The sequence below is a fragment of the Amblyraja radiata genome, chromosome 4, assembly GCF_010909765.2.
Source record: "Amblyraja radiata isolate CabotCenter1 chromosome 4, sAmbRad1.1.pri, whole genome shotgun sequence".
Taxonomy (NCBI): domain Eukaryota; kingdom Metazoa; phylum Chordata; class Chondrichthyes; order Rajiformes; family Rajidae; genus Amblyraja; species Amblyraja radiata.
In genome coordinates this window covers 49,611,915-49,632,049 of record NC_045959.1, presented here as the reverse complement: position 1 = coordinate 49,632,049, position 20,135 = coordinate 49,611,915, and the positions used below count along the sequence as shown (strand labels likewise).

At 40.3% G+C, this 20,135-nt stretch overlaps 1 protein-coding gene across 4 annotated transcripts in view; it reads left to right on the top strand.

Annotated features, from left to right (window-relative positions):
• The window catches only part of LOC116972068 (serine/threonine-protein kinase Sgk3), a 124,950-nt gene that overhangs the window by 88,315 nt on the left and 16,500 nt on the right, over positions 1-20,135 (top strand). For all 4 annotated transcript variants that reach the window (XM_033019376.1, XM_033019379.1, XM_033019375.1 and 1 more), the window contains exons 4-13: positions 21-93; positions 4,626-4,701; positions 5,472-5,559; positions 5,688-5,737; positions 5,936-5,993; positions 6,154-6,237; positions 6,335-6,466; positions 9,134-9,246; positions 14,217-14,253; positions 16,914-17,000. In XM_033019376.1, coding sequence (XP_032875267.1) covers positions 21-93; positions 4,626-4,701; positions 5,472-5,559; positions 5,688-5,737; positions 5,936-5,993; positions 6,154-6,237; positions 6,335-6,466; positions 9,134-9,246; positions 14,217-14,253; positions 16,914-17,000 — 798 coding nt within the window. The remainder of the gene's footprint in view (positions 1-20; positions 94-4,625; positions 4,702-5,471; positions 5,560-5,687; positions 5,738-5,935; positions 5,994-6,153; positions 6,238-6,334; positions 6,467-9,133; positions 9,247-14,216; positions 14,254-16,913; positions 17,001-20,135) is intronic.

Here is a 20,135-nt window from a genome sequence, read left to right as displayed (position 1 = left end):
TACTTTTCTGTCTTTAACAGCTGAAAAAACAGTACCCTCAATTTCCCTTGAAGCTTCCTGCTAAAAGAATATTTGGAGACAATTTTGAACCAGGTGATCAAAATTACAGTTGAACTTGCTTATAATGTTTTGTAGATTAGATTAAATTAGATTAGATTTCCTTTATTGTCATTCAGACCTTTCGGTCTGAACGAAATGCTGTTGCCTGCAGACATACATGTAATAATAACAACACACAATAAACACAAATTAACATCCACCACAGTGAGTTCACCAAACACCTCCTCACTGTGATGGAGGCAAAAGTCTTAGAGTTACTGTCTCTTCCCTCCTCTTCTCCCTCTGCGCCGAGGCGATACCCCACCGGGCGATGGTATCAGTCCCGCGGTTCAAGCTCCGCGGCCCGGGGGTGGTCGAAGCTGCCGCCCTCCAGTCCAGCGGACGCAGCTGTTGCAACGGGAGCTCCGGAAAACAGGCACCAGCCTGTGACCTGCGAGCTCCCGACATTGTCATCCACTGGCCCGCGGCCGAGCCCCGGATCCAGGTCGCCGCCACCAGAACGCCGCCTCAGCCGCCGGAGCACCGTCTCCACCCCGCGCCGGGCCGCCCACACGGCCGCGTCTCAGCCCCGCACCGGGCTGCCCCCACGGGAACGCCTTCCAGCCGGGAGCCGGTCCGCCCTCACCGGAGCGCCTTCCAGCCGGTAGCCAGGCCACCCACACGGCAGCGTCTCAGCCCCCCACCGGGCTGCCCCCACGGGAGCGCCTTCCAGCCGGGACCCAGGCCGCTCACACGGGAGCGCCTTCCAGCCGGTAGCCGTGCCGCCCGCATGGGAGTGTCTCTGCCCCGCGCCGTCCGCCCTCACCGGAGCGCCGAGTCGTGCCGCTGCCCGGACGTCGCCACAGCTCGAAGACGGCCAGACTCGCGTTGGTGAGTCCTGGCTGGCTCTACCTCCGTGACACAAACACAAAATCCATGAAACATGAAATTAAATTGATGAGTGGAAAGGATTGGGGATGTACAAAGATTGTGAGGGAGCGGGGAGGGAGTCAGGAATTATTATTTCCTTATTTCCCAATATAATAATAATAATAATAAATTTTATTTGTGAGCGCCTTTCAAAAGTCTCAAGGACACCTTACAGAATTTAACAAGAGTAAAAAATATATAATCGGAGTAAAATAAATAATAAAGACATCACCATTACACAAATTAAAGACAGAATTCGATCCAAAGACAAAAAATCAAAAACACAATGTGAACACAATGTGAAGAGAGAGCAGCGGCAGCTAAACCGCGCTAGCGTACACTCTCCCTTCTGACAGCCATCTTGGACACAAACTAAAATAATCATTTACACACAAAAATCATCCCCCCACAATGGTTACCACTGTGGGGGAAGGCACAATGTCCAGTCCCTATCCCCAGTTCTCCCAAAGTCAGGCCTATTGAGGCCTCCGCTATTGCCTCTACGGAGGCCCGATGTTCCTGGCCGTTCTGGCCGGGTGCTGTTGCCCCGGCGTCAGGAGAGTCCTCTCAGCGGCTGGGCCACCTGGAAAGGCCGCTTCCTTACCGGAGACCGCGGCTTCCGAAGCCGACAAGGCTGCGCCGGTTTGGAGCTCCCAGGCTCCCGATGTTGAAGTCGGCGCCGCCCGCTCCGCTCCGCAGACCCGCAGCCCGGAGGTGTTGAACTCGGCGGTCACAGCTCACCGGAGCTCCAGCGCGTCGATCCAGCGCGGCGACCCAGGCAAGGCATCTCCCGCTCCGCTCCGCGATAGCGCTCCAGCGCTGTGCCGCCACCGAAGCCGAGGTGCTGGGCGGTCCCCGCCAGGAAACGGCGCTCCGCGCCCGCTGGTAGGCCGCAAGGACGGGTCGACGGGGCAGCCCGGAGAAAAAGCTGCCTCACCGACCAGGTAGGGACCTAGAAATATAGTTTCCCCCTTCCCCCCACATTAAAAAGTCTATTTCTCCCACAAACAAAACACAGGACTCACTAGAACTACAAAAAAAAAGTGAATTAAACGGACGGCTGCTGGTTAGCAGCCGTTCCCCAAGATGGCTCCTCCTTTGTATAATTATAATATAATTTCTCTTATCTCAATCGGTAATGGACCTGCACTAGCTTTTGCTGATCTTTCTTTTTAAATGTCCATTGGAGTTTTTCCAGTCTAATTACATGCCTTTGCTAGATTATTCTCATTTTGATTTCTCTTTCCTGATTGATGTCTCTGTCCTTTTGTTTGCTAAAATGGGCATTTTTCCCTATACATTACTTTTTTGCTCTTTGAGGCAACTATAAAAGGTTTTTCCATTGATCACCCACTACTTTCAAAAGTAGGTTCTCCTGTTAACTGCAGTTGGGAACATTTACCTGTTGGGGTTCAGGCCTTATATTGACATATTTGCTTTAAACTGAATTTAATTATTTAAATGTTTGTCATTGCTTGTTTACAGTCAAATGTTTTTAATGTTATTTTATAAATCTGTCAGCAATAACTTGTGTTCAAAAGGGAACTGCAGATGCTGGAATATCGAAGGTATCGAAGGCACAAGCAATAACTTGTGCCTTCTTGCTTTGCTTAGAATTAAGAGTGCTTTTCAATTGCATTAAATAATTTCTTATAATTCTATTACCTTATGATCAGTTTCCTAAAGGCCTCTTACCAACAAGATTACAAAGTAATCCTCATTTATTGCACATACCATTACTAAAATAACCTTTCCCCCAGTAGTCCTGAACAAATTTGAATACCATGTCATAAACAGCGCATAACTTCATCCTGCACTATACTATTGCTAATTTGATTTGTGTCGTTTATATATACATTAATGCTTCCCCTTCAATAATTGTTCTATTGTTCTTTCTGGATTCTATCTAATTTCTGGATTTATCCTATACCTGCCACTGTATGGGGCATGTAGGCAACTCCCATCAATGTTTTCTACCCTTGGGTGTTTCTTAGCACAATACAAAGTGATTATATAATTTGTTTTTTCTGTGCGCCCTTTCTCTTTTAAACCCTTTCCTTTATTGTCAGAGCTATCCCATTTCCTGTACTGTTTCTGTCTGTTTTAGAGTACCAGGAATATTTATGTCCCAATCTTGGTCATTTATAAACACATCTCTGTCATAATTATTAAATGTTTTTCCTTGTGGCTTGTCTTTCTTGTAATGAATGCTCTGTGCATTCAGATAATGAGGCCTTATTTATTTCTGTTTACCCTTTTCCCCCCCCCCTCTTGATTGGATACTCGGTCTCGTTTTTACAGATTCTTGTTGCCCATTTTGAAAACCTTGCATTACCACCTTGTCCTTTCTGTCTAATTTCCAAAATGAGCCCCTACTTAAATTCACCCACCTCAAACTGTCTTATCAGCAAACCTGTTTTATTCAAATCATCTGAGCTTTGGTTTTAGCTCAATTGGAGATAAACCAGTCAGATGGAATAGTTCCCACACTCTTTAGTGTTCTTCCAGTCTCCCTTGAAGCCCATTTCTTCCATACTCTTACAGCCACACATTCTGGTCTGATTATATTTGCCCTGTACAAATGTGCACTTGGCTCGGGTTGTGGTTCTGGTTTATAATTTTGTTGAGCTGCTCATTACTATTCCAGCAGAACAACCTCCTTAGCCCGAGCTATGTTGATGGATTTCATGTGAAATACAACAGTTGGATCCATCCTTTCACTTTACCTCTCCAGGTTTTTCTCCAGTACTGAGATATTGTTGATCTTGTCCACAAGCATGCAACACATCTTTCTGGACTTTTGCTTGTGAGGATAAAGAATAGCATGTCGCCTACTCTGCTGTGGTCAGATTTATCACCCCCTCTGCAATTTCTGCTCTAGTGCACACATATTTTGCACGTATTACACTAATGAAGGCCTGAGGTTTACCAACACCGCTTTCAAGATTCCCATACCTGTTTTACTGTAGTCACATCTTCCATTCCTCTTGATTGACTAATTCTACAGTACTTAATCCGAGGGGCATGACTGCCTCATGGAACAAGAAGTGTCCAGGTAACTTTAAACCTCTGGTGCATTGCTGTGTCCAGATCCTAGACTCCAGCTCATCATTTCTGTGTTGAAGTTCCTTGAGTTGTAAATTTGATTGTTTCCACTAGTGCTTTCTGTCAATTCCCAAACACTACATCTGCAAGCCATCGCCTATTTTGCTATGCTGTTTTAAATTATTAACCAACTAAATTAAGTTATCAACTGACTATCTGTACTTTATAATTTTGTCTAATCACTAAACTAGATTCAAGAAGCTTGTTTCAATTAAAGTAATACAATAAATTATAAATAGGTATTGGACTTATTTTAAGGTGGATAAAAGAAAACCGTGTACCTCACCAACCAGAATATCTCAGACTTGCTAGCAGATTTAAAACATGATTAGCCAGATTTAAACATGGTGTTCTAAATATTATAGTATTTTATTTTTAATGTAAAGCTGTGCCTTTCCCCTTTATCTCACTGAAGTCCTGTCATCACCAAAGTCCAGTTTAAATAAATTAATTTTACTTTGTAATTTTCTAATAAAGAAACGTGTTTAGCATATTTACATCAAGAGTGGAAGGATAACAATTCTTTCAACTTGTACTCTTTTTTTAAACAGCTTTTATCAAGCAAAGAAGAGCAGGATTGAATGAATTTATTCAGAAAATAGTATCAAATCCATCATTCAGTGAACTGTGAGTATTTTCCAGAGAATGGTTGGCAAAGAAATGCTTGTCAGAAACCAGAGCTAGGGGAAAGATTGAATCATTGCTTTTTTCATTTCCTCCCTGTAATTAGAAATAGGCTAGTATAGCCTTGAGAACCATCGCATTCAAATTACTCTGGCTAATCTGAACAACAATTTCTTCCTTGCACCCATTTAATGTAGATGAACTACCACTCTGTCGTGGTTATAAAGTCTTGTATTGGTTTATAGTCTTGTGAATGGGCAACAGCTGTGAAAGTGAGTGTGTTGGAATTTATATACTTAAAAAGATGCAACAATACTCAAATCTGGTAAAACTCCTAACATATTGCAATCCACAATGAATAAATTTGTTCATGTAGAGATACCTAAAGACATACAAAAATTGCAGACAGGAGATAATTTTGGATAGCCAATATATATGATGCCTGAAGTTCTTCAGCTGCCAAGAAGCACACATTCAGTAAAACGAGGATAAAATAAGGGGGCAAAATGAGGAAGATCATCCATAAAGGGATCAAGACAAGTCCAGGAGACCACATTAATGGTGCTAATGTTAACTGCTAAATTACTTACCTTTTGTAAGATGTGAGTAGATGAACCAGCTCTCTTTTTTGAAGTTGCAGTGTGATGTTTGTGCATTTTTAATGTTTTTTATAATTGATTCTTTAGATTTTTTCTTTCTTCCAGCTTAAAAAAACAACTTCTCTAGTGCATTAAGGAGACTGTCATTGAATATAATTACTGTCTTTTTTTTAGTCTTGATGTTCGAGCATTTCTTCAAATGGATAACCCAAAGAATCAGTCTGATCCATCGGAAGATGAAGATGAAAAGCCTGGTCACATGGTACAGTACCTAGAGAGAAGTTATTTTGTTTTAAACTGCATGTCACCTCGGAGACTGGCAAGTGGGTTTCTGTAATGAAACAATTCATTGTCATGCCTGAAATCTAAAATGTTTTTCTTTATCAATAGCAACATTCTACCTCTGAAAGTATTTATCTTGGTGCCTCAGGAAATCCACAGTGAGTGCTTTAGACTCATATTTATTTAAAATGCCATTTTTTATTGTAATAAATACAAAGATCAATAGGAGAATAGAGTAGTTGAGTTGTGTTGGTAAATTGAATATTGCAATTAAATGTATATTCAATTTGTATTCATTGTGTATTTTAACTCAATATTGTTAATGCAGATTTTTGTTTTTTCTTGGGGTATTTCAGAGCTAAGCCAACAGACTTTGTTTTCTTGAAGCTCATTGGTAAAGGGAGCTTTGGCAAGGTAATATTTTAAAATATTCAACCGTTTTCAGCTTATTTCTCCATGAACTTTTTTTCTTAAGAAATTTAGTGTGCTGCCATCTTCCTTCATTAATCATCTGGTTCATTATTCCTTCCTTCATTAATCATCTGATTCATTATTATAAACTTATTTTTGTTAGGTTCTACTTGCAAAACACAAAGCTGATGGTAAACTTTATGCTATCAAGGTCTTGCATAAGAGAGTAATCCTAAAGAAGAAAGAGGTAATGTTGGAAATGAGACATATTGCCATCAATGTCTTTTGGTAGTTTCTTGTTTTTGGAGTGTTTCACCAGTTCTTATAATGTTTTCTTAATGCAGCAAAGGCACATTATGGCCGAACGTAACGTGCTGCTAAAGAATGCAAAACATCCCTTCCTGGTTGGACTTCATTATTCGTTCCAAACCACAGACAAGCTCTACTTTGTTCTGGATTTTATTAATGGCGGGGAGGTTAGTATTTTATTTGAACTGATAGGCAGCTACAAGCAGTTGTCACTGAATTGAGATTTTCTTTGCACATTAACAAAAACAGATTTTGGTATGTTTTAATGCGGAAATTGGCGCTGATACTGAAGTGAAAAGCCAATAACCGACAAATGGAGAACTACTAAATCACCGCACTTGTAACTAGATCTGATGTGCTTTCCATTTATTTTGATTTGACTGTTTTGCACTTTGTTTTCTCTTCGTATGATCATGGAATGTAAAATGGGTTCCAGGCTCTCTACTAATGTTGTTCTAAAATGGTGGGAAGAAATGCACTTACGATTTCCTGTAAATGAGCAACTCGCCCTGTGGGTGCAAGTGACCTCAGCTGGTTAACTTGTCCATTTGGCCACTGATGGCTTTGACCTAAAACTCCTTAACTTTTAAACATTTACCAGGGACCTTTTTACTCACTACATAAAATGTAATTCCCACAAAGATGATACTATCTGAAGGCAACTTCCCATCTTTTATTTTCTACCTTCCAAAAGGAGTGGTTCATCAAAATGTTCTGCTGGTCATTACTTGCATCTTCCCATCCACCTCCTACCTCTTTTTGCTCACTGTATCAGTTTCCATTTTCCTCCTCTTGAAACATTCTCTTTTCCTTATTCAAATCCATCCTTGCCTTTTTGTGGCTCATCCCTGTGACCTCATACAACCTTCTGCATAGTTCTGCCCGCTTGTGTCTTCTGCATCTCACATTTTATGTTCTATACCATTGATGGCATGTCTTCAGCGTTCCTACACCCCTGGTTAAACCCTACCTGGACCCGCTGCAGTTCGCTTACCAAACAAAGATGGGGGTTGAGGACACCATCATCCACCTGCTCCATCGTTCCTATGCTCATCTGGATAAGCTGGGAAACATTGTGAGAGTCATGTTTTTTGACCTCCAGTGCTTTTAACACCATCCGGCCTGCACTGCTAGGGAGCAAACTGACAAAGATGCTGGTGGATGCTCCATTGGTGTCCTGGATCACCAACTACCTGACTGGACGACCACAATATGTCAGGCTACAGAACTGTGTCTCGGACATAGTAGTGAGAACACAGGGGCCCCACAGGGGACGGTCCTCTCTCCCTTCCTGTTTACCATCTACACCTCGGACTTCAGATATAACTTGGTCTCCTGCCACCTGCAGAAGTTTTCAGATGACTCGGCAAAAGTGGGCTGCATCAGTGAGTGGAGGGAAGCTGAATACAGAGGTGTGGTCAACGACTTTGTTGAGTGGTGTGGGCTGAATCACCTGCAACTCAACACCGACAAGACTAAGGAGTTAGTGGTGGACTTCAAGAGGAGAGGAACACCCCTATCTCCATCAATGGTGTGGATGTACAGTTTACCAGGGAGTACAAATACCTTGGAGTGTACATGGACAGTAAACTGGACTGGTCCAGGAACGCTGAGGCCCTGTACAAGAAGGGAAGGAGCCGTCTGTCACTTTTGAGAAGGCTCCACTCCTTCAACGTCTGCAGTGAGATGCTGCAGATGTTCTACCAATCGGTGGCAGCCAGTGCCATCTTCTTGGCTACCGTGTACTGGGGCAGCAGGGCGAAGGCTGCAGGCGCCAATAGGATCCACAAACTCAACAGGAAGGCTGGCTACGTCCTGGGAGTGGAGTTGGATTCATGGGAGGTGGTCTTGGAGGAGAGGATACTCCTCAAACTGTGATGTATCCTGGACAATACAGCTCACCCCCTCCATGACATATTGGTCAACCTGAGGAGCACCTTCAGCAACAGACTGGTTCCACCAAGATGCAGGACAGAACACCACAGGAGATCCTTTGTTCCTGTGGGTATAAAACTGTTCAACTCCTCCTGTCGTGGGGTAGACTGAGACTCCCCCCCCCTCCCTCACATCACCTCCTCAATCCTTTCCACTCATCACTTTAATTTCATGCTTCATGTATTTTGTGTTTTTATGACCGTTGGCAGATCAATTTTCCTTCTGGGATAAATAAAGTTCTATCGTATCGTAAACACTGAACTGTACTTCTCTGAGTTCTCTAACTTTAACCCTTGCATTCCCTCTCTCTCTCCATCCCTCCCCCACCCAAGTTGTACCAGTTTCAAAGTCGTCTTGTTGAGTCTCATTGTACTCGTTGTCACCTAGCACACAGCTAACAATGGCCCGTTTCCCTTATCATCGTTATTTTTTTGCATGCCTTTCATTCATTTGTTCCATATCTCTCTACATCGCAGTCTATATCGCTTGTTTCCCTTTCCCCTGACTCAGCCTGAAGAAGGGTCTCGACCCGAAACGTCACCTATTCCTTTGCTCCAGAGATGCTGCCTGTCCCGCTGAGTTACTCCTGGTTTTTGTGTCTATCTTTAGTACTTCCATCAAGTCTGATTTCATTTCTTTGGCACAAAGTCTCTGATTTGCAGTTCTAAAGGAGCTTGGGACAATGTATTAGGCTAAAGTTACAATGCAATGTAAGTTATGCAAATATCAATATATCTAATGCATGTGGTAAAGTTTCCATTTTAACTATAATTAATTTGTTGTCCATTTAGAAAGTTCAGCCTATTATCTTGACTTCCTTATAATGGAACTATTCTTCATGGTAGATGGACAAGCTGTGTTTGATGGCAACTTAATGTACTTATCCTATACATTTTTAGTTGTTTTTTCACCTACAAAGAGAGCGTTACTTCCCAGAAGACAGAGCCAGATTTTATGCTGCAGAAATAGCCAGTGCACTGGGATACTTGCATTTGCTCAACATCGTTTACAGGTAACATACTGTTTGGAAGTTGATGTAAGTCATTACAGAAATGATAAATAGGGGTTGAGTTTTACTCTTGGTTTACAAAAGAGATAGGAGCAGGGCTAGACATGGCTGACTTGTAATAGCAATCTATGATACAGTTTGCCTTTGATGCTTGTTACACCTAGATATTAACTTTCATTGCTTCATGTATAAGGACACCATGGTCCCTTTGAACACGAACACCTTTCCATTTTTCACCATTTGATTTATTTTTCCAATATGGATGACAAATTATTTTTTTTGTAATTAAGAATGTTTTTGACTGCCTAGCAATGGACATACTGCAAATAGTTAACAATACAATACAATACAAATTTTTATTGTCATTTGAGCCTCAGTGAGACTCAAACAAAATTTTGTGTACACAGCCGTATAAACAAAGACAATGTCCTACAGACATACACACAATTAAATTCACACAAACATCCATCACAGTGAACCCACTGTGATGGAAGGCAAAGTCTTTTCTCTCTTCAACAGCTCTCTTCAATCAGGCAATTTCCCAAAAGCCTTGAAAACTGCAGTTATTAAACCTCTTTTAAAAAAGCAGAGCCTAGATACCTCTATTATTAACAACTATAGACCAATATCAAACCTATTTTTCATAAGTAAAATCATTGAGAAAGTTGTCCTCCAGCAACTTAACCATATAACATATAACAATTTCAGCACGGAAACAGGCCATCTGGGCCCTACAAGTCCGTGCCGAACAACTTTTTTCCCTTAGTCCCACCTGCCTGCACTCATACCATAACCCTCCATTCCCTTCCCATCCATATGCCTATCCAATTTATTTTTAAATGATACCAACGAACCTGCCTCCACCACTTCCACTGGAAGCTCATTCCACACCGCTACCACTCTCTGAGTAAAGAAGTTCCCCCTCATGTTACCCCTAAACTTCTGTCCCTTAATTCTGAAGTCATGTCCTCTTGTTTGAATCTTCCCTATTCTCAAAGGGAAAAGCTTGTCCACATCAACTCTGTCTATCCCTCTCATAATTTTAAAGACCTCTATCAAGTCCCCCCTTAACCCTCTGCGCTCCAGAGAATAAAGACCTAACTTATTCAACCTTTCTCTGAAACCCAGGCAACATTCTAGTAAATCTCCTCTGTACTCTCTCTATTTTGTTGACATCCTTCCTATAATTGGGCGACCAAAATTGTACACCATACTCCAGATTTGGTCTCACCAATGCCTTGTACAATTTTAACATTACATCCCAGCTTCTATACTCAATGCTCTGATTTATAAAGGCTAGCATACCAAAAGCTTTCTTTACCACCCTATCTATATGAGATTCCACCTTCAAGGAACTATGCACGGTTATTCCCAGATCCCTCTGTTCAACTGTATTCTTCAATTCCCTACCATTTACCATGTACGTCCTATTTTGATTTGTCCTACCAAGGTGTAGCACCTCACATTTATCAGCATTAAACTCCATCTGCCATCTTTCAGCCCATTTTTCCAAATGGCCTAAATCACTCTGTAGACTTTGGAAATCCTCTTCATTATCCACAACACCCCCTATCTTGGTATCATCTGCATACTTACTAATCCAATTTACCACACCTTCATCCAGATCATTGATGTACATGACAAACAACAAAGGACCCAACACAGATCCCTGAGGCACCCCACTAGTCACCTGCCTCCAACCCGACAAACAGCCATCCACCATTACCCTCTGGCTTCTCCCATTCAGCGACTGTTGAATCCATCTTGCTATTCCTGCATTTATACCCAACAGTTGAACCTTCTTAACCAACCTTCCATGAGGAACCTTGTCAAAGGCCTTACTAAAGTCCATATAGACAACATCCACTGCTTTACCCTCGTCAATTTCCCTAGTAACCTCTTCAAAAAATTCAAGAAGATTAGTCAAACATGACCTTCCAGGCACAAATCCATGTTGACTGTTCCTAATCAGACCCTGTTTATCCAGATGCTTATATATATTATCTCTAAGTATCTTTTCCATTAATTTGCCCACCACTGAAGTCAAACTAACAGGTCTATAATTGCTAGGTTTACTCTTAGAACCTTTTTTAAACAATGGAACAACATGCGCAGTACGCCAATCCTCGGGGACTATTCCCGTTTCTAATGACATTTGAAATATTTCTGTCATAGCCCCGGCTATTTCTACACTAACTTCCCTCAATGTCCTAGGGAATATCCTGTCAGGACCTGGAGACTTATCCACTTTTATATTTTTCAAAAGTGTCAGTACTTCTTTTACTTTGAAACTCATAGTATCCATAGCTACTCTACTAGTTTCCCTTACCTCACATAATTCAATAGTGACATGCTTCCACTATATAAGCCTTCTAGACCGCTAAGATCTTCTGAAACCAATCTGTTAGTGATTCCCAGAGTAAATACAAAACATGGGAAACATGGGAAGCTTCCTGGCTTCAACTGGCTGCTACGACAACTTCCAGTCAGGATTTCGACCTCTTCATAGCACCGAGACCGCCCTTATTAAAGTTGTAAACGACATCCGTCTTAACACAGACTCTGGCAAAGTTTCAATATTAATGCTATTAGACCTCAGTGCTGCATTCGACACTGTTGATCACTCAATACTTTTGGACAGGTTGGAAAAATGGGTGGGGCTTTCAGGTACAGTCTTAAGTTGGTTCAGGTCATATCTACAAGATAGGAACTATTTTGTTTCCATTGGCGACTTTGTATCAGAACCAACCAACGTGACGTGTGGAGTACCGCAAGGTTCGATCTTCGGGCCCTCTTTATTCAACATCTACATGCTCCCACTAGGGCAAATCATGCGAAATAATAATATTGACAACCACTGCTATGCCGATGACACTCAAATCTATGTAGCGCTATCACCAAATGACTATCGCCCCATAGATCTGCTGTGCCAGTGCATTGAGCAAGTCAAAGACTGGATGTGCCAAAATTTCCTCCAGCTAAATAAGGACAAAACGGAGATAATTGTTTTTGGTGCTAAAAAAGAAAGGCTTAAAGTAACCCAACACCTTCACTCTCTCTCCCTGAAAACTTCAAACAAAGCCAGAAATCTTGGGGTTATTATGGATTCAGATTTACATTTCGACAGTCACATCAAATCAGTAACAAAATCGGCCTACTATCACCTCAAAAACGTAGCAAGATTAAGAGGACTCATGTCAGCTCAAGACTTAGAAAAACTTGTACATGCCTTTATTACTAGTAGGCTAGATTATTGTGACGGTCTCCTTGCAGGTCTTCCGAAAAAAACTGTCAGGCAGCTACAGCTTGTTCAGAACGCTGTTGCTAGAGTTCTAACAAAGACCAAAAAATTTGAACACATTACACCAATTCTTAAATCCTTACATTGGCTCCCTGTATGTCAGAGAATTTATTTCAAAATCCTGCTGCTCACCTATAAATCACTACATGGTTTAGGACCAAAGTATATCACTGACATGCTTCCACTATATAAGCCTTCTAGACCGCTAAGATCTTCTGAAACCAATCTGTTAGTGATTCCCAGAGTAACTACAAAACATGAGAAAGCAGGATTTAGTTACTATGCAACAAATAGCTGGAATAAACTTCCTGAAGATTTAAGACTTGCCTCAACTTTGACCACTTTTAAAACAAGACTGAAAACTTTTATGTTTACTTTAGCTTTCAGCTAAATCTTAACTACGTTGCACTTTTAACTTTTGCACTTTTTATAATGCATTTTTAATTTTGCTTTTATTTTCTTTTAATTCTTCTATTTTATTTCATTTTATTCTTTCATTTTATTGTATGACATGTTTTTATGTGAAGCACTTTGAGTCTGCCTCGTGTATGAAATGTGCTATATAAATAAAGTTGCCTTGCCTATTTTCACTCATCCACTAAGTGTGTATTTTCCTGAAGCCTCTGCACCCTCCTCACAGTCCACTGCCACCTGGTATTGGTTGGAAACCTTATTGTTTTAAACTAGGTCTCCTCATTGATATAGATAATGAACAGCTCCTGTATTCCGTTAGTCTCCATTAGACTCAATTTTCAGTTGAGACTAGCGTATTGCCACTATTTTGGTTGATGATCTCTTATCTGATGATCCCTTATCAAGGAGCTTCTTCACACATGAATGTATCACACCCACTGGCCATCCCTCATCCTTTCTGCCTATTTCAGTCTCATTTTTTAAAACAAAGTTTTGTCATTTGTTTCATTACTGGATAACAGATTTTTGAGGAGCTTGGGATATCTGTCACTTGTCAGGTATTATGATGAAGACAGGCTTTAGCTATGCGTTTTCAAGCAGTTAGTGGTTTTGTTACCTAGACTGATGTTCTGCTCAGATGTGCATAGAAAAATGATCTGTTTAATCACATTGGGCCTAATTATACTGATGGTGAGCTAGTATTTTCTCGAAGTAACAGCAGTTGACTGCAACATGCATGTCAGCGTGTTCTGGATATGCTTGATTAATCTCTTATTTTGTCCTTGGACTCGCCACTGATTCCTTTAATCATAGTCTTCAACCTATATTAAACAATACCACAAGTGTTGGGTTCCAGAGTTGATGATCTTCGATTAGCACCAACTGGTCTTACCCATCTTATGTGCTCCTAGTTTCAGTATTCTTCCCATTGGTCAGATTAATGGTGCCAGTGTAGTAACTATTGTATGCACTTAATAATCTGAATTGTTGTTTGTACTTGATGATCTACTATAACATAGAAACATAGAATATATGTGCAGGAGTAGGCCATTCGGCCCTTCGATATGATTATGGCTGATCATCCAGAATCAGTACCCCGTAACAATACTGTAATTCTGCCAAAAAACATAGATTTGGTTATTTAATGATTTTGAGCTAATTTTCATCACTTACTGTTATGATGTTAAGTGATCAACTGTTTAACTTGATTTTAAAATTAGTGTTTAAAAACAAGTCTTATTTCTTGTTCCTTTAATAGGGATTTGAAACCAGAAAACATTCTTTTAGACTCACAGGTATGTGTATGAATTTCCTATTTATAAAATGAGCACTAACATTTTGATTGACAAGGAAATGTGGATGCTGGATCTTGTGTAGAATACATAGTGCTGGAGTAACTCAGCACGTCAGGCTGCATCTCTGGTGGACGTCGATGAAGAATGGTCCCAACTCAAAACATTGCCTATCCATGTCCTCCAGAGATGTTGCCTGACCTCTGAAATTTCAGAAATTGCATCTGAAATGGGAAGTTAGGATGAAATAGGGACAAATGTTAGTTACTGTATCTTGGTAGATTTAAAGGATTAATTTTGATCTTGAGTTAATTTCATTTTACTTAATGCTTATAAACACCCAAATCTATTAGATGATGTGTAAGTGTTAATATTTTGGCAGAAGACATCAAACCAGTAAATTTATATGGTGCCTGAAAAGGCACAACAAACAGTGCTTCATGGGCAGCCCATCGACAAAATACAGTAAGTTGTGTAGCTGAGTGGTCCTGACTGAACTATTACAAGACCAGCAGAGTAAATTGGTTGGTCGGTAGATTGCAGTGGGAGTGATTGCAGTGCACAGACTAACCCTTGGTCAGAGAGGCACTCGGAGTTGGGGAACCACTCAGAAAGATGGGTGATCTGATAACTGAAAGGTTTGAGATGGGGGCAGAACAAAACATTGCCAATCATTGCATGGGGTCAGAGAGGTGACGAGATCTCAGGACCTAATAGAGTCAGAGTCATACAGCATGAAAATAGATCGTTCAGTTCAAGTCGTCCATGCTGTCCCAAGTTGCCCTACCTAAGCTACTCCCATTTGTCTACATTTGGCGATGTCTCTCTATCCTTTCCTATCCACATACCTCTCCAATTGTCTTTTAAATGTTGTTGTAATACCTACCTTAACTACCTGTTCATATTTCATAGGCTCACCATCCTCTGAGTGAAAAAGAGTCCCCTCAAGTTGCTATTAAATCTTTCCCCTCTCACCTTAAAACTATGTCATCTGGTCTTGATTCCCATACCCTGGTTAAAATACTCTGTCCATTCACCCTATCAATTCCCCCATTATTTTATACACTTCTATAAAATCACCCCTTGGCTTCCTGTGCTCTGAAGAATGAAGTCCTAACTTGCCCAATCTCTCTGTTTAGCTCAGGGCCTTGAGTTCTGCCAACATCCTCGTAAATCTTCTCTTCACTCTTTTCAACTTAATATCTTTCCTGTAGCAGGGTGGCAAAAGGTGAACATAATAATCCCAATGTGACCTCACTGAGGTGGTGGCCGATTAGGAAAAGGGGAGATGCAGCGAGACCTGGGTGTCATGGTACACCAGTCATTGAAAGTAGGCATGCAGGTGCAACAGGCAGTGAAGAAAGCGAATGGTATGTTAGCTTTCATAGCAAAGGGATTTGAGTATAGGAGCAGGGAGGTTCTACTGCAGTTGTACAGGGTCTTGGTGAGACCACACCTGGAGTATTGCGTACAGTTTTGGTCTCCAAATCTGAGGAAGGACATTATTGCCATAGAGGGAGTGCAGAGAAGGTTCACCAGAATGATTCCTGGGATGTCAGGACTGTCTTATGAAGAAAGACCGGATAGACTTGGTTTATACTCTCTAGAATTTAGGAGATTGAATCTTATAGAAACTTATAAATTTCTTAAGGGGTTGGACAGGCTAGATGCAGGAAGATTGCTCCCGATGTTGGGGAAGTCCAGGACAAGGGGGAAATCCTTTAAAACTTTTTTCTGCCTCTCCACATTAAACAGGCCTCTTCTCTGTCTGTTTTTAAATCACTTCTTAAAACCCATCTCTTCTCCGTGGCCTTTGATACCCAGTAAGATGTCGACTTTATTTACTTGATTTAATTTCTTATTTTGATTGCTTTTATTGCGTGGCTATTATTTTTACTCATGTTTTATATCTTTTAATTTATTGTTGTATTTCATATGTAATTTTTGCGCCTCATGTGAGCTGTTATGTTGTCTGTTTATGATGTCTTGTTTATTCTTCTGTACAGCACTTTGGTCAACATTGGTTGTTTTAAAGTGCTTAACAAATAAAGTTGGATTGGATTGGATTGGATGAATATGTGAATATACAATATAATGGATGTCCTACTACGACACTAATCTTTTTGATTAAATTAATTTGTGTAAAATACAACATTTTTGCTAGAGAACATCCAAGGTATCTTATACTTGTTCATGGTTCCTACAAATGGTAATTTCAAATAAGAATATGTATAACATTTGTTCTTCTATGTTATTTCTCATCACAGTTATCAGAATGCACATTACTAGTCTACTGTATATGTATTGATTTTAAAACTGCACATCAATTATTTAAAAATAGATAGTCATTGCTATTACTGGAATGGTTACAAGGTCATTAAATTGCATTTTCAATTATTTTAATTGTTTGCATTTTAAACAAGAAAAAAAGTAAACTGTTCAAGATAATTGTCTTTTAAAAAAAGGCAATGCAAATAAAGAGCATTGATAAAAAGAGATGAATGAATGAATGGAAAGAGCCTTGGAGAAAGGTCTGAAATCCAAATGTGACCCTGATTTTCTATTTACCAATACTTGTTGACTTTTTCTGTGTTTTCATTTTCAATTTCTGTTTAACGTGGTCTTTTAGTTATCTGCTAATTTCTGTTTACTTTGTGACATAGGGGCACATAGCCCTAACAGATTTTGGGCTCTGTAAAGAAGGAATCGCTAGCACAGACACCACATCTACTTTCTGTGGAACACCTGAGGTAATGATAATTTTAAAAATATGTTTTTGTACTATTTTACAAGTAACTGCCAATTTTTCAACAAACTTAATTATATGGTCTGTAAAAAAATTTTAAAAATCTGATTATATGGGATATTGAAGATGTTTTATTGCGCTGACTGAGGGGCATGGTCTAAGGTTATGTGATAAGAGTAGAATTAGGATATTCGGCCCATCAAGTCTACTCCGCCATTCAATCATGGCTGATCTATCTCTCCTGCCTTCTCCCCATAACCCCTGACGCCCATACTAATCAAGAATATATCTATTTCTGCTTTAAAAATATCCATTGAGCAAAGAATGCTGCATTCCCTACCATTCATTTAGTCAATTACGGTCAGTTAACAAATTCTGGAAGTATTCGTAGTAATGCAGATCATATATTTTAAATAATTAAAATGGCCAAACTGAACCAACCTCAGTATTGTGCTTCCCATGTAGTCAGACTCTATTTGATCTTTAATTTAGAGCAATCTGAATCGAAGGGAAAGAAACACTGACACAACTGCGGAGGAGAAAACAAAGGAATAGGAAAAGGAGTGGGATGTATTTATCATGAGATTATATTTGGGATGAAAGGCTCAAAACAAGGCTAAAGAAGAATCCAACAATTGCTTACAAATCTTTATCCTGGAGTAGTTCTCCTTTGCTCAATATCCTTCAAATAAAGATGAGACTGGGGCAGAACACAAGGTGTTGAAGGAACTCAGTGGGGCAGGCAACATTGAGACCGAAAACATGACTAACCTTTTGCCTCCACTGCTGCTGCCTGACCCACTGAATTCTTCTTGCAACTTGTTTCTTTGTTTTTTTGAAGCAATAATTTCATCTGCTACATTTTCCAAACCTTCCATCATTTTGATCACCTTTGTTTTTTTTGCCTTCTTTAATTTTTACTATTTTGGTCTATAACTTCAGTTCTTGTGTTAAACTCTATTCCTTCAATCAATCTGGTGAATCTTTGTCAAATCCTTCCCAAACATCCATAAAAATTCAATAAATTTAGGGAGCATGTCAAATTTAGGGAGCATGTAGGGAGCAGGACCTTTAAAGTTGTCATTTCTGGATTACCTCTGGTGCCATTTGCTAGTCCGTATAGGAATACGAAGGTAATCGGAATGGTGGAGAATAGAGGGTTGTAGATCTCTGAATCACAGAGTTCATTTCCAGAGAAAGAAGGATTTGAATAAACTGGATGAGTTCCTCTCACAACATACTTGTTGCTCTAGACTTGCAAATCCGTGCTGAGAGGTTTGCTAGAGCTGTTGGAATGGGTTTAAATTAATTCGGCTGGGGAACATAGTACATGTACAGTTACGGGGGAGAAGTGAGTGTCTTAAGATGCAATCCAATATGGATGATAAACTAAATTAGTACAGTAGGTAGAGCAGAGATGGGATTGCATTTGCTGGAATTTGGAGCAAAAGATAGAACATTGGAAGAATTGTATATCAAGCAGTATCTGTGGAGGCAAAAACTGTACTTGGCATTTCGGATTGACTCCCTGCATCAAGACTGAGGGAACAGGAAAAATTGCCAGTACGGGTCATCCACTGGTAATGAACGGATTCAGGTTTTTACAGGAGTCCTTAAGTTGATTTTGTTCATGTCGGAAGCTACGCGAAAAGCACACACTATGAGTAACCCCGCACCTCTATAGTATTGTAATGATTAGGATCAAAAGCATTAGACTAAAAAAGAATAAACAATTATTAAAAATGGAAAGAAATAGTTCTACCATTCATAGAAACCGATGTATTGGCATTTTGAATGTAATATGTTTAGTTTAGTGATACAGAATGGAAATGGGCTTTTCGGCTCAATGTGTCAATGAAAACCATCGAACACAAGTTTGCACTTGTTCTATGTCATCCCACTTTTGCATCCACTCCTGACACTCCTGGGGCAATTTACAGAGGCTAATTAACCTGCAAACTATCCAGGAATCCAGAGCACCTGACGAAACCCACAAAGCCATGGAGAGCATGCAAATGCCTCATTGGGTAACAGACAGTACCCAAGATTATGATTAAACACGGGTCTCTGGTGTATGTTGTGGAAGCTTTTTGGTATGTAGGAGTATCAATAACCCAGGCATGACCTGCAATTGGGAGTATAAAGGAGGATGGGATAGAGGATGAAACCAGATTGGGCAGGGCGGTGGCAGTGAAGGAGGATGATGATAATAGGATGATGGCATCAGTAGGTTGAGGAAATGGGAGGAATGAGCAAAGGGAGAAGAAAATAAGATTACAGATAAGATTGTGTGTATGTGAGTGAGACAATGGTGGAATGTGGATGACCTAACATTTCTCAAATTTTATGTTCATAAGTTGTAAGCTACTCAAGCAGAAATGTTGTTCCTCTGATTTACATTTGGTCTCTTCATTCAAGATTCAAGAGAGTTTATTGTCATGTGTCCCAGATAGGACAATTAAATTCTTGCTTTGCTTCAGCACAACAGCATATAGTAGGCATAAATAAATACAGAACAGATCAGTGTGACCATATACTATTGAATATATATATATATATATATATATATATATACACACATATATATATACACATATATATATATATATATTCAATAGTATATATATATATATATACACACACATATATATATATATATATATATATATATATATATATATATATATATATATATATACACATAAATAATCAGATAAAGTGCAATGGGCTATTAATGTTCAGAGTTTTGTTTGAGTTGAGTTTAATAGCCTGATGGCTGAGGGGAAGCAGATATTCCTGAACCTGGATGTTGCAGATTTCAGGCTCCTGTATCTTCTACCTGAAGGCAGCGGGGAGATTAGTGAGTGGCCAGGATGGTGTGGATCCTTGATGATGCTGGCAGCCTTTTTGAGGCAGCGACTGCGATAGATCCCCTCGATGGTAGGGTGGTCAGGACTGGGCAGTGTTTATGACTTTTTGCAGTTTTTTCCGCTCCTGGGCGCTCAAGTTGCCGAACCAAGCCACGATGCAACCGGTCAGCATGCTCTCTACTGTGCACCTGTAGAAGTTCGAGAGAGTCCTCCTTGACATACTGACTCTCCGTAATCTTCTCAGGAAGTAGAGGCGCTGATGTGCTTTC